The sequence below is a fragment of the Mus caroli genome, chromosome 11 (genome assembly GCF_900094665.2).
Source record: "Mus caroli chromosome 11, CAROLI_EIJ_v1.1, whole genome shotgun sequence".
Lineage (NCBI taxonomy): Eukaryota > Metazoa > Chordata > Mammalia > Rodentia > Muridae > Mus > Mus caroli.
In genome coordinates, this window is record NC_034580.1 from 111,851,522 (window position 1) to 111,865,566 (window position 14,045).

Sequence of the window (14,045 nt, forward strand, 5' to 3'; positions counted from 1 at the left end):
TCTTCCTGCAATATCTGGAACATATGTATTCTTGTTTTGTTTTGTTTTGTTTTTGAGATGCTGTCTCACTATATAGTCTTGGCTCTGTGTATGTTTGTGTGTGTGTGGGTGGGTGGTGTGTGTGTAATATGTGAGTGTGATGTGTATGTGTGTGGTGTGTGTGATGTGTGTATAAGTATAATGTGTGTGTATGTGAGTGTGATGTGTATGTGTGTGTGGTGTGTGTGTGTGTGTGTGTGTGTACACTTCAGTGTGTGACACTCAAGGCTCAAGCTCAGGCTATCAGGCGTGACAGTAAGTGCCTTTCTTGCCAGCACCATACTTATTTTTTAATGTAGTTTTATTTTACTATTTGTAAATTGTGTGTGTATCTGTGTGCCGGTGTGTGGGCACGTGCACCTGACTGCTGGTACCCACTGAGTCCTGAAGAGGTTTCCACCCCCTGGTTAAGGCAGTTGTGAGCTGACCTGAGTACTGGAAACCAAGCTGTAAGCGCAGTGCATGCTCTAACTGCTGAGTTACCCATGAGAAAACTGTGATCTGGAACTCAGATTTATCTGAACGTCCTACGCTGAGCTGGCTGCCCTCACGACAACCATAGGCTGTGGTCATGTGGCTGGGAGGCCCCGAACAACCCACCCTTTCCCAGCCTTATTAGAGAGTTCAGTCCTTAGCGGCCACTGTGAAGTACTCAGGGGAGGGAGGCAGTGAGAGGGGGGAGCAGACGTTCTCTGTGGAACATTCCCTGGCCTGCCAAGAGAGAAAGAAGGCAGACCAACTCTTCTCCTTGCTCCTCCAGAGAGTCCTCTGGACGTTACCCACCAGGCTGACCGATGCTGCACCAGATCCCTAGAGGGTAGATGAGCAGATTTTTTTTCCCCTTTTGTTTTTTTGAGACAAGGTTTGTTTCTATAACCCAGTCTGTCCTGTAGACCTTGAGTTCACAGAGATCTGCCTGCCTCTGCCTCCCAAGTGCTGAGATTAAAGGTGTGCGCTACTGCTGCCGCACCACCACCACCCCCAACCCACACACACCACTGCCCGACCCCACCACTAACCTCCCTGCTAGATGAGCTGATCTTAAGTGAATTTTTAAACTGGGGAACCTGTGATGTTTAACAAAATCTCTGGCGCACCCTGGTGGCAACAACATACAGAGCCAGCCGCCTAACCCCCGCACCCCTTTGACTAGATGAAATGGACAGGAGTCTCATAAATCAGACACTTTCATCGTCTCCGCCACCCCATGGAGACCTGGGCGCCCCACAGAACCCCAATGCCAAGGCTGCCGGGTCCAGGAAGATCCATTTCAACTGGCTGCCCCCTCCTGGCAAGCCAATGGGGTACAGGGTAAGGTCTGTCACTCACCTTCTAGTGAGTGGACTGCCCCAGGGGAGGGGGAGGACAGGCGTGGTACCAGTGGGCCGATAAAACCCCATCTGCAACCCTGCAAGCGGGAAGACCCATTCCTAAGTTCAGCTTCATTCCTGCAATGGGGTCCTTGCCCAGCCTGGGAGATCCACTGCTCTGCCCAAGCTTTGCTGAGAGCCACCGATGTCACTTGTACAAAGGGAATCCTAGCGCTTGCTGCTTCCCACTGAACACCCACTCACAGGTGAAGTACTGGATCCAGGGCGACTCGGAGTCCGAAGCTCACCTTCTAGACAGCAAGGTGCCCTCAGTGGAACTCACCAACCTGTATCCCTATTGCGACTACGAAATGAAGGTGTGTGCCTATGGGGCCCAGGGTGAGGGGCCCTATAGCTCACTGGTGTCCTGCCGCACCCACCAGGAAGGTAAGTTTGGTGATGACTCTCTCCACCTGGCTACCCTGAGGTCAGTGTGCCCAGCCCCGCCTCCCTCCCAGAACTCAGCCCGGCCCCTGCCCCTGTAATAGGGCTCTTTCTGCTCCCTTCCAGTACCCAGCGAGCCAGGGAGGCTGGCTTTCAATGTAGTCTCTTCTACGGTGACGCAGCTGAGCTGGGCAGAGCCAGCTGAGACCAATGGCGAGATCACTGCCTACGAGGTCTGCTATGGACTGGTCAACGAGGACAACCGTAAGGACCAGATTTTCCCGGCTTCCTGGAGAAGGAGGGGCACGGAGGCGGAGGGAGAGGTGGGGTCTGCGTCATTTCTGACGCGTGGGCCCCTTTGTCCCAGTCAAGCCTGAGGCACTGCACATTTATTCTTTTCATTTTGGTCCGATTTGTGCTGGTTTGCATTCCAAGGGAACTGAGATTCTGTGTGTTCCCTAGGGTCCTGGCCTGGGGTGGGGATTACCTTTCTGTATAGGGAGCCAAGGTTACATTGTTACACATTTCTCTTAGGGCCAGAAGAGAGGCCAGATTTAGCAGGATGTGAGGCAGGATGGCCACTTGGTTTGAGGGCAGTCTCAGTAAAGTAATAAGAACCCTTCTCAGAAAAACAAACAAACAAACAAACAAAAACAGGTCAGGTCTGAGAACGGAGCTCAGTGGTAGAGTGCTTTGCTTGCCTGGCACAGAAATGGCGCTGGCTTCAACCCACCCACCCGCCATGCAACATACACTGGCTGTGACAGTGCACACCCAGCATGCAGGAGGTGGGCAGAGGGATCCATTCAAAGCCATCACTGGCTGCATAGCAAGTTTGAGGCCAGCCTGGCATCCAAGAGACCCTGTCTCAGAAACTGAACGGTGCGCGCGCGCGCGCGCGCACACACACACACACACACACACACAGAGAAAAACAAAGCAACAGAAAAAACGCAGAAAGTCTTGAATTTCAAATACATTTCTGTTTTTAGAATAGCTCGTTCGTTCAAGGACCAGGAGTATAACTCAGTAGCAGAATGCTTGCCTCACATGAGCAAGGGCCTGGGTTCAAGCCCCAGCATTTCCCCTCGCCACCACCCCAGATTTCATTCAATCTATTATCTGGCAACCATTCCTGGAAAGGAGACCGTGGCTGGACAGTCCCTGCCATCGATAGGAAACCGTGAGAGTACCCCACCTCTCCCCTGGGGAAGAGACTCAAAAGTACTCCCTTCAGCTGGCTGGTCCCAGTGAGGGAGGTCGACTCCATATTGCCAAGAGACACGGTGGGTCTCTGTCAGCAGGAGTCTTCTGGGGGAAGAGTGTGCTGCCTTGGCTCTTCTTACCAACCAGACTAGCCAGGAACCCAGCCTACAGCCCAGTGACAACTCATCTCTGGTGGTTTCCTCGTGGCTCCAGCCTGTTGAGGCCCCAGCTACGTTACAAATGTGCTGGGCCACCTCCTCCCCAACCCCAGGGTGCCCGTGCTTTGGAATGTACCTTCTCCCTCCACTTATGAGCTCCCACAGATGTGACAGATGCTCTACCATGGTGGCTAGACACCTTCCTTTCAGGCTGATGGCCCTTTGCCAGCCACTGCTCTGCATGTGGGTGCGGGTTGTCTGTGTCTTCTTTAACCCCTGCTGGCCTCAAACTCAAGGCAACCTCTCTCTCCTCTCGGCCTTAGCTTGCTTCCTGGATGCTTTAATTACAGGTTTACCTCCCAGGTAATACTTGATGACTTTTAAAACAAAAACAAACCTATAGTCTCAGCAGATAGGCCTGGCTGATGTGGAACTTGATCGGTAGACTGAGTCAGTCGACCTCTCAGCTCGGAGAAGTTCTCTTGTCTCTGCATCCCTAGTGCATTCCTGAGCTTTAAAATAATTTATAGCCGGGTGTGGTGGCGCACGCCTTTAGTCCCAGCACTCGGGAGGCAGAGGCAGGCGGNTTTCTGAGTTCGAGGCCAGCCTGGTCTACAAAGTGAGTGCCAGGACAGCCAGGGCTACACAGAGAAACCCTGTCTCGAAAAACCAAAAATAAATAAATAAATAAATAAATAAATAAAATAATTTATTATTGCTGGGTGGTGGCAGTGCACACCTTTAATCCTAACACTTGGGAGGCAGAGGCTGGAGGATCTCTGAGTTCAAGGCCAGCCTGGTCTACAGAGTGAGTTCCAGGACAGCCAGGGCTACACAGAGAAACCCTGTCTCGAAAAGCCAGTGTGTGTGTGTGTGTGTGTGTGTGTGTGTGTGTGTTTGGGTCAGAGGACAACTTTCAGGAGTCAGTTCTCTCCTTCTACCATGTAGATTCCAGGGACCAAACTAATGTCACTAATGTCGTCAGGCTTGTGCTGTGAGCGCATAGTCCACGGGACCACTTCACCAGTTCCTGCGCCTGCTACCTCTTGACCAGTCATGTGCTGTGAGGGTGCACATCAGATGGTGAAATTGTCCCTTTCCAAAGCATCTTGGGAAACCGGGGCATTAGCTACTTTTTGTGCTTCTCTGGCTTTTGGAATGCTTTCTCTCTGGAGCTGGCTCGTCGGCCATGAGCACAGGGTGGAAGGCATGGTCTTGAGAGCACCCTTGCCTGCCACCCAGCCTTGTTGGCCGTACCTTGCGCGCACATGCATTAGCCAGTCAGTAGAGGCTGTGGCGTGTTTACCTTGCATCTGAACATGGCTCTGCCACTCAACAGGGAGTCCTTCTGAGAAAGCTGACGATGCTATTTTCTTACACCTCTTACACATGGTTTTTTGTTTTAGATTGATTGATTTGTTATGCATGCATACCTGAAGGCCAGAAGGGGTCACCAGATCTCATTACACATGGTTGTGAGCCACCGTGTTGAACTCAAGTCCTCTGGAAGAGCAGCGAGTGCTCTTAACCTCTGAGCCATCTCTCTAACCCCCCTCACACACAGTTTTATGCACTCACCAGAAGGAAAGAGTTCAGCAGCTGCGTGCTCCCTAGCATCTCCAGGAGCCAGTGATGAATCTGGGGCCAGGGTGAACCCTGGTGGTCCCCCTTAAGTACTGTCCCTGCCTCCAGGACCCATTGGACCTATGAAGAAGGTGCTCGTGGACAACCCCAAGAACCGGATGCTGCTCATTGAGAATCTGCGAGAATCCCAGCCATACCGATACACGGTGAAGGCGCGCAATGGGGCGGGATGGGGACCCGAGAGAGAGGCTATCATCAACCTGGCCACACAGCCCAAGCGGCCCATGTCCAGTGAGTGACAGGCAAGGGTGGAGTTGGGGGACAAGAGGCCATGGCTAGGGTCCTGACTTACTTCTTTCTGCCCTGCAGTCCCTATCATCCCAGATATCCCCATAGTGGACGCCCAGGGTGGAGAAGACTATGAGAACTTCCTCATGTACAGTGACGACGTCCTGCGGTCCCCAGCCAGCAGCCAGAGGCCCAGCGTTTCTGATGACACTGGTGAGTGAGACCCACCAGAGAAAGGTGGGGGTCTTTGGCGGGGCTGTCCCTGGTACCCAGAGAGATCAAAGAAGCCAGTGACTGCTGGCATGGAGACTAAAAACAAAAGTGCCTTCTCAACCTTACACAAGTATCCAGAGCCCATGGTTCTGAAGGGACAAAACTGCTGTAGGCTACGTGTCAATATGCGTGTGCCTGTGTATGTAAGCGTGTGGACGTCCACTTCAAGACTCAGACATTCCCGGGCTGGAGCATGTACACACAGGACATGCACACACAGGACAGCAGCTTTACAACCTCCTGAAGGTTCACCTACTGTGCTAGGTCAGGAAGGACACTCAGGCCACCTCCCAGAGGTGACTTTAGCCTTGACAGAGAAAGGAGGGGGAGCCAATAAGGTAGGCATCCCCCACCCAACCCTGCTCTCTTCATTTTCCCTTGATTTCTCACACAATGTGGTACAAAAAGAGCCCTTAGCTGGGACTCCTCCTACTCCAGGGTTCGAGCTGGCTGTGCTGTTAGATGACTCTGAGTCTCTCATCCATCTCAGAACTAACTGGCCTTCAATTCTGTGAAATGAGATGCAAACCACACAATGCCATCGGGAAGAAATAAGTCCCTTTCTGAGTCTAAGGCCGGGGTGGGCACAGTCAGTCGTGAGCAGAGCTTGGCATGCTAAGTTTTTTTTTTTTTTTTTTTTCTGGTGTTGGGAAGGGTTTGAGGCAGGGTCTTGCTAGATTAATACCCTGGCTGACCTTGAAGTTCCTACCAGTAAACCGGACTGCCCACAAATCTACAGCTATCTTTCTGATGCTAAAACTACAGTTTTAAGAACCAGGAACCTCTACTAAGATACTACTAGCACCCTAGGGCTTCTACAGCTATTCCAGGAAAACAGACGGGGGGTGGGGGGTGGGGGAGTGAGATTGCTTCTTTCCTTTGTACATAGAGGAAACAGGCTCAGAGCTGATAAATAACCAAGGAAACTTCACGCTAGGAGGCAACATAAGGCTTTCCCAAGACTCCCGCAGCAGACCGGCCTTTGTGTCTCAGCAGAGGCCAAACCCACAGTTTATCTGGAAAAGCTGGAGCAGGGCAAGGGTTTTTCTTGTCATCTAAAGGGATACCCATACCCCTGGACGCCGCATAAGTGCCGCAGGCCACCTCCTCCTCCTGACCCTCCCGGGCGGTGCCAACGCGGCCCTTCGTTGTTCCCAAGGCTGCGGCTGGAAGTTCGAGCCTCTGCTCGGGGAGGAGCTGGACCTGCGGCGCGTCACGTGGCGGCTACCCCCGGAACTCATCCCGCGCCTGTCCGCCAGCAGCGGGCGCTCCGACGAAGACGGCAGCGTTGCGGGGGGCGTGGAAGGGGAGGGCAGCGGCTGGATCCGTGGGGCTACGCCCCGACCCCCGGGAGGTGACCGCCTCCCCGGCCGCGCCCGCCTCTCGGGTCCTAGGCTCAATTGAGTTGGCTCCCAATTTTGGTCACGCGGCCCACTAGAGTGCCCTGCCCAACCAGAGTCTGTATAACTACATTCAGACAAGCCCGGGAACTCAAGGGCGCCATGGGGAAGCGCTTGGGCTCTTCCCAAGGGAGGATAAGGGCAGCAGCTTCCAAGAACCGGAACGCAAGCCAGAGTCCCTGCAGGGGAGTGAGCCCCAGCTGGGCTAAGTGCTCGGGTGGAGGACAGCGTGGCGCAAGGAGACAGGACTGAAAGATTCGTGTGGTCTCCTGTTTGCCTGCGGGAACCCAGGGTCTTGGTAGTTTAAGGCTGTCCTGTGCAACCCCGGGGCCACCGCCTGCCCCATGTGGCCTGTCATCTGCTGTGGGCCTCACTGAATGACCTCTCTCCCCACGCAGAGCACCTGGTGAATGGCCGGATGGACTTTGCCTATCCAGGCAGCGCCAACTCCCTGCACAGAATGACTGCAGCCAATGTGGCCTATGGCACGCATCTGAGCCCACACCTATCCCACCGAGTGCTGAGCACGTCCTCCACCCTTACCCGGGACTACCACTCTCTGACACGCACAGAGCACTCCCACTCAGGCACACTTCCCAGGGACTACTCCACCCTCACTTCCCTTTCCTCCCAAGGTGAGTGACCCCTGCCTGGCCCGTTGACCTTCTACACTTTAATCCCTAGACAGCCGCCAGCCTACTACCCACACCTGTCTCACATACACACACACACACACTTCTCATTCTTGTCTTGTCCTGCCCTAGGCCTCCCTCCTATCTGGGAAGATGGGAGGAGCAGGCTTCCGCTGTCCTGGACTCTTGGGTCCTTGAGCCGGGCTCACATGAAGGGTGTGCCCGCATCCAGGGGTTCACCAGACTCTATAATCCTGGCCGGGCGATCAGCAGCACCCTCCTGGGGTACAGGTAGTACAGGGGGTGGTCACCGTGGATCCATGCCTGTCACGCTCCATTTGTCACCCAGCTACCATCACAGCCTGTGCACTCCCTCACTGCTTCATCGCATACAGAACTCCAGTCCATCCACAGGAGCTAACCACTGCCCTGCCTGCCCGCCCCCATCAGTGCTGAAGCCTAATACATCTGCCCTCCTGGGGTATAAAGTTACAGGGCTGGGCAAGGCGCAGGGCCAGTTGTAGAGGGGATGGACTGAGGAGTCTAGCAGACTCAAGGGGAAGTGTTGAGCAGCCTGGACAGGTTAATGTGAAGCCATAGTATGACTGGAGGCAAGAACGGGGTAGACTGTAGCTCATCTCAGACCACAAACCCTGTCTTGGACTAACCATGGCCTTCAATAATCCAGATTCCCGTGGAGCTGTGGGTGTGCCCGACACACCCACTCGGCTGGTGTTCTCCGCCCTGGGGCCCACGTCTTTGAAGGTCAGCTGGCAGGAGCCACAGTGTGATCGGACATTGCTGGGCTACAGTGTGGAATACCAGCTACTAAACGGCGGTGAGGCATAGTGACTGTCGACTGTCATGTCTTGTCTCAGTTGGGCCCGGACCCCTCCAAATCAGTTGAGGCTTCATCCATTCCCCTGGGCCTTTACTATCCATTTCTTAAACTAGGTTTTACTAATGGGGCTTTGTAGACCTAGGGCCTCTGCTAACTGGAATAGCCTCGTAAGAACAGGGAAACGGAATACCCCTGGGCAGAGGTGTTGATGGCGGCCTAACAGGAAGGAGAGGAAGGAGGGATGAGAAGGGCGAGAGTGAAGCTGGTCTGTTTCCTATCCTCACTCCACCTCAGGCGAGATGCATCGGCTCAACATCCCTAACCCTGGCCAAACCTCGGTGGTGGTAGAGGATCTCCTGCCTAACCACTCCTATGTGTTTCGGGTACGGGCCCAGAGCCAGGAGGGCTGGGGCCGAGAGCGAGAAGGTGTCATCACCATTGAGTCACAGGTGCACCCGCAGAGCCCTCTCTGCCCCCTGCCAGGTGAGCCAGTCTGTCCCCTGCTGCTGCCCTGATCCCTACCCACCGACGACCTGCCCACTGACACTCTCCCTCTGCTGCCTCCAGGCTCAGCCTTCACTCTGAGCACCCCCAGCGCCCCGGGACCGCTGGTGTTCACTGCCCTAAGCCCAGACTCCCTGCAGCTCAGCTGGGAGCGGCCTAGGAGGCCCAATGGAGATATCCTTGGCTACCTGGTGACCTGTGAGATGGCCCAAGGAGGAGGTGCCAGCTGCCCTGGAGATAAGGTGGGTGGGGGGTGGGTGGGGAGGGAGGCACCACAGGATCTGAAGGCGTCTTCCCTATGCAGCACCAGCCAGGACCTTCCGGGTGGACGGAGACAACCCTGAGAGCCGGTTGACTGTACCTGGCCTCAGTGAGAATGTTCCTTACAAGTTCAAGGTTCAGGCCAGGACGACCGAGGGCTTCGGGCCAGAGCGTGAGGGCATCATCACCATCGAGTCTCAGGATGGAGGTAGGCTGTCCCCGGTCCTTACCCCGGGTCTCTCTGGAGCCTTTGCATAACACCATCCTGACTGACAGATCTGCCTGTTCCAGGCCCCTTCCCACAGCTGGGCAGCCATTCTGGGCTCTTCCAGAACCCAGTGCAAAGTGAGTTCAGCAGCGTGACCAGCACGCACAGCACCACGACTGAGCCCTTCCTCATGGGTGAGTCACCAAGAGGGGACCCTGACTCCTGGGAACGGTCAGTGCAGAGGAGCTGGGACCTGTACTCCACCCTTCTCATCCCTTCCTTCCCTTGCAGATGGTCTAACCCTGGGGACCCAGCGCCTGGAAGCAGGAGGCTCCCTCACCCGGCATGTGACCCAGGAATTCGTGACCCGGACCTTAACGGCCAGTGGCTCTCTCAGCACTCATATGGACCAACAGTTCTTCCAAACCTGAACCTCCCCCGCCCCCCAGCCACCTGGGCCCCTCCTTGCCTCCTCTCCTAGTGCCTTCTTCCTCTGCAGTTCTACCCATGAGTTTGCTGACCACAGAGCCAGCCCCTGTAGTCGGAGACCAGGGGTAGGTGCTGTCTAGGAAGCATAAAGTGGGTAGAGGTGACACAGGTCTTTCTGACTGCATCCCACCCTGGGTCCAATCCCACATGTAACCAAAAAAAAAAAAAAAAAAACAACTGGAGCTGGCACAAGGCCCCAGCCTTTTGCTCTGCACTTAATAAAAGGTTTTGCTACTGCTTAGCCACCCTGTCCGTTCTTCACAGGCCTGCAGTAGGAACACTGACTCCCATAATCCCCATTCTTTGTCCCCAGAGCATGTCACCCACCTCTGGAGGCAGGTGGCTACCGCCGTTAAGAGGCACACGTTTATTAAGCACCCAGATAGAGAAGGAGGATGCCCGAGGCAGAGCTGCGGCACACACCGGCTGCCTCCGCCTCATGCCTGTGCGTCCATCGGTCTCAGGGACACCTCACAAACCCAGCACCTGGGCTCCGTCGGCAGCTTGAGAGAGGTAGAAGGTGGCTGTCCCACTGTACTGCTCCTATGGGAGACGTGAGGCTGAGGAATGGTGGCCCGGGTGACCTCTCCTGCCCCCCCATCCCGGGCTCTGGCGAACACACCCACCTGTATATGATCTATGACAAGAGGGGCAACAGAGGCCTCCAGCAATGTGACGGTGCAGCCACCAAAGCCACCACCTGTCATGCGACTGCCATAAACCCCAGGCACAGAGAGCGCGGCCTCAACCAATTGATCCAGCTCAGGGCAGCTGACCTCATAGTCATCCCTGCAGAGGACGTAGGGGTGAGGGCGACAGAGACCTGGGACCTGCCTCTGCTCAAGAAGCACAAGGCACCCAGAAAGCCTACCTGAGTGAGTAGTGACTCTCCACCATGAGACGCCCGAAGGCCTTGTAGTCTCCTCGGCTCATAGCAGCTGCTGCCTGGGCTGTTCTCCGGATCTCGCTTACCACGTGCCGGGCCCGCCGGAAGCCCTCCTTGCTCATCAGCTCCCTGCCCGCTGGGAAGGAACTGAGTTCAGCAGCCCCACCTCATACCACCTGTCACCCCAGGGTGTGGGACAGAAATGTGGTGGGCAGCTGTTCCCTGAGCCCTCCTCAGTAAAGGCAGGGTCAGACAGGACTGGTTTGAGTATCCTGGGCCTGGTTCTTAAGGATACCCCCCCTCAACTCAGAGCTCTCTTTGTCCCGTGCAATAGGATAAACTGCATCTCCCCATCACTTAAGGTCCATAGAACACTGCAGGAAACAACATGCAGAACTCCCTACAGGGAGCCGGCATAGAGACTGCTCAATACTCATGCTCAGCTGCACGGGCCCCTACCATGTGGGGCTTTCAAAATGAATGGGACAAAGTGCAGGCCTTGAGATCAAGAAAGTCACTCTTTCTCTACATAGCCCTGGCTGGCTTCAAACTCAGAGTCCCATCCACCTCTGCCTCCCAAGTGCAGGGATTAAGATGTGCGCCACCATGCCTGGCTTAAAAGGGCAAGCTTAAGATTTCAAGCAGGGCAGGGATGTGGCTCATTGGCACAGCACTTGCCTGGGATCTATTCCAATAGCAGCCCTGCTGAAACTGGAACCCTAGGTTTGCAGGACTGGGGTGGGGGTGAGCCGAATATAATGAATGGACTTGGGGTTGAGGAAGCAGACTGTAGACCATATGGACATCCTAGCAGGGAGCCTGGCCATTTCTAGAACAGCAAACGGGAAGCTGGCTCTCACCCTCAAGCTCCTCCATCCGCACCTCTCGAAGGCTCTCCTTGCCCAGGGCCTGGGCCACTTCTTCACACTGTCGCCGACGAACCGGGTACTCGCTGGAGCCCAGGGAATGGCGGACATTGGAGTTGGTGATGAGCACGGCCAGCTTGGGATCTGACAGTGGCACCAGGCTTGTTTCCAGGGACCTGGGGTGAATGACGTCGGAATGGGGGGTGGGGGGGATGTCATAGCCAAGGGTCTGCTTCCCAGACCAGACAGCTGGCACACTCCACTCAGGAGCTCCTGGTTATGAGGTAGGGGGATGTGAGGGGAGCCCCTGACCTGCAGTCAATGAGTAGTGCATAGCCTTTCTGCCCCAGCAGCGCGATGAGTTGGTCCATGATGCCACAGGGCACCCCTGCGAAGCTGTGCTCAGCCCGTTGACACACCTGGGCCCGGGCAGCTATTGCCCCCGAGTCTGCAGCACAGGGTGAGGTGGGGAAGCTGGGGGTCCAGGAGAGGGCATGGGGGGGGGGGTGGCCACCCTGGAGCAGCAGGGCTCCAGCGACAATCAAACAGAGGGACTCCCCACCCTCCCTCCCTAAGCCAAGGAAAGGAAGAGGCTCTGGCAGCAGAGATCTCTGAAAGGGAAAGCGGCGGCTAAGTGGTACCTGGGCAGAGCTGTTGGAGGAAGGTGTACGTGGCCACTTCCAGAGAAGCTGAGCTGGAAAGCCCACCCCCCAGGGGCACTGAGCTGACCACCACTGCACTGAAGCCAACGAGCGGGGAAGCTGGGTAATGTTGAATCACTCCTTTGACATAATTGGCCCACTGTGGGATTCCAGGCTCCAAGGACCACTGGGCTGAGGGCAGTGGGAACTGCAGTCTCTGGGGCTCGTCTGCATCTTTGGAAGTGGTGAGAAGAGAAACAAGCCCATCTGTCCGGGGGCTGCCAACCATCACGGTCACAAGCTCCAGTGCCTGGAAGGAGTGGGTGTGTGTAGTCTATACCACCTGACAGAAGAAGTCCACCCAGGATCACATCATAGCCACAGAATCTATTTTTGGCTTTTTTTTGTTTTGTTTTTAAAGTTTTTGAAGACAGGGTCTCACTGTGCAATCCTGTCTGGCCTGGAACTTTCTATGTAGACCAGTCTATCCTCTAACTAAGAGGCCCACCTGCCTCTACTCCAGAATGCTGGGATTAATAAAAGTATATGTGGGTGGAATATCCCATTGCAAATAGAAAACTCATGTCACTTGAAGTTCTAGAACAGCCCCAGGGTGACTGAAGCAACCAGGATCCAAACCCCAAGGTTCTGTCGTCTGGAACAGACAGGGACGGGAAGGGAATAGGCTTAGCTTGAAGGAGATGGGAGAAAGCGCTTCAATTAAGAATTAGCCTTGGGGGCTCAGAGCACAGCCTTGTGGGTCTTCAGGGGCGGGGCCAGTGGCGATTGGAATGCGAACTTGGACTCTGCCCTAGCTAGCGTCCAACTGTGGGCCAAAGGGGACAGATAGAGATCTTATGCAAAAACAGGCCCAGAGGGGCTCCAGACTTCCTCCCACCTGGACCCAGCTCTGCACGCGGTAATCCCTCGTTCAGGAGCTACTTATGCGCTGAGAGACCCAGGCTGAGAGTCGCAGTCCAAGAACCGAATGTGTAACTTTGAGGGAGTCATTAGTGCTCTATGTTTTCTCTGTAAATTCAAGGGGATGGGCCGGGGGAGCTACATTTACACAGGTCTACCTTTGCATAGGTCTAGGTCGGTGCTGTGGGCCCAATCAAAGTCAGAGGACTAAATAACCTCCTTTTTTTTTTTTTCTTTTTCCTTGTTTTAAGAATCTTACAACCCAAGCTATCCTGGAACTCACTTTGTAGTCCAGGCTGATCTTGAACTCGTGGCAATTCTCATGCCTGAGCTTCCCCAGTACTGGACTATTAGGAATACGCCACCATACCTAATACTCTCTTATATTGCTACCTTAGTCCTCACATTTTTAAGAGGTTCATACTTCCAAGTTGAGGGCGATGCCCCCAGAAGGCGGGCTCGAGAAGACAAACCGCACAGCCCCCCTCCCCCCAGCTCTGGCTTCCTGTCTTCGCACGTGGACAACTGCACGTCCCGGGGTCTCTCACGTCTGCTAGACCGCCTCACTCTGCCTTCCACCCGGAGGGTACCCGCCCTCCCATGCCCCCTATGCCAGCCCTTCCCTACCGCAGGCCGGGCCAGCACACACAAGGAAGGGTCCCCAAATGCGGCCCCTCACCATGGGCAGCACCAGGCCCTGGTTGTAGTCCGTGTGCTCCCCGATGAGGTTGACGCGGCCCGGCGCCGACACGGCCAGCTCCGGCTCGGCTCCAAACTCCTCCATGAAGGCCCGGCGGGCCTCGGCCAGCAGCTCCTCGACCCGGGGCGGTCTCCAAGCAGCCATGACGCTCGTCTGCAGCTGGGCGCGCCGCCCCGCGGGATGCTGGGGGCGGAGCCACGTGGCGCGGACTTACATTCCTGTCCTTCGCGGGACCCCGCCCCCGCCACGACGGCCCCGCCCATCCCACCTGCAGAGCGGGGTCCAAACCTAGCTCTCCAGAGCAAGCCAACGCGGCAGCTGACAGCTGGAGGAAGAGACTCGGTTGCAACTTGTATTTTCGGTGATGTCCTGGCAGGACTTTGGGGCTCCCACT

General features: G+C 55.5%; 2 protein-coding genes across 3 annotated transcripts in view; one reads left to right on the forward strand and one right to left on the reverse strand.

The window, feature by feature from the left end:
* Itgb4 (integrin subunit beta 4) overlaps nt 1–9,878 on the forward strand; it is a 33,197-nt gene extending 23,319 nt beyond the window's left edge. The window contains exons 28-40 of one of the 2 annotated variants that reach the window (XM_021175525.2): nt 1,193–1,350; nt 1,616–1,796; nt 1,920–2,057; nt 4,850–5,032; nt 5,111–5,242; nt 6,462–6,656; nt 7,101–7,337; nt 8,023–8,172; nt 8,470–8,658; nt 8,743–8,898; nt 8,984–9,148; nt 9,232–9,342; nt 9,440–9,812. In XM_021175525.2, coding sequence (XP_021031184.1) covers nt 1,193–1,350; nt 1,616–1,796; nt 1,920–2,057; nt 4,850–5,032; nt 5,111–5,242; nt 6,462–6,656; nt 7,101–7,337; nt 8,023–8,172; nt 8,470–8,658; nt 8,743–8,898; nt 8,984–9,148; nt 9,232–9,342; nt 9,440–9,579 — 2,135 coding nt within the window. In that variant the 3' untranslated portion in view covers nt 9,580–9,812. Of the gene's footprint in view, nt 1–1,192; nt 1,351–1,615; nt 1,797–1,919; nt 2,058–4,849; nt 5,033–5,110; nt 5,243–6,461; nt 6,657–7,100; nt 7,338–8,022; nt 8,173–8,469; nt 8,659–8,742; nt 8,899–8,983; nt 9,149–9,231; nt 9,343–9,439 lie in introns of both variants that reach the window. The other variant, XM_021175529.1, reaches the window with a different exon arrangement.
* A 52-nt stretch (nt 9,879–9,930) lies between these two features.
* On the reverse strand, nt 9,931–13,830 carry Galk1 (galactokinase 1). The gene is made up of 7 exons (XM_021175530.2): nt 13,631–13,830; nt 12,031–12,340; nt 11,702–11,837; nt 11,384–11,565; nt 10,509–10,659; nt 10,264–10,426; nt 9,931–10,180 (listed from the first exon to the last, which is right to left on the reverse strand). Exons 1-7 carry the CDS (start codon nt 13,793–13,795, stop codon nt 10,109–10,111), a joined length of 1,179 nt encoding a protein of 392 aa, XP_021031189.1. The 5' UTR covers nt 13,796–13,830; the 3' UTR covers nt 9,931–10,108.
* Between the last annotated feature and the right edge of the window lie 215 nt (nt 13,831–14,045).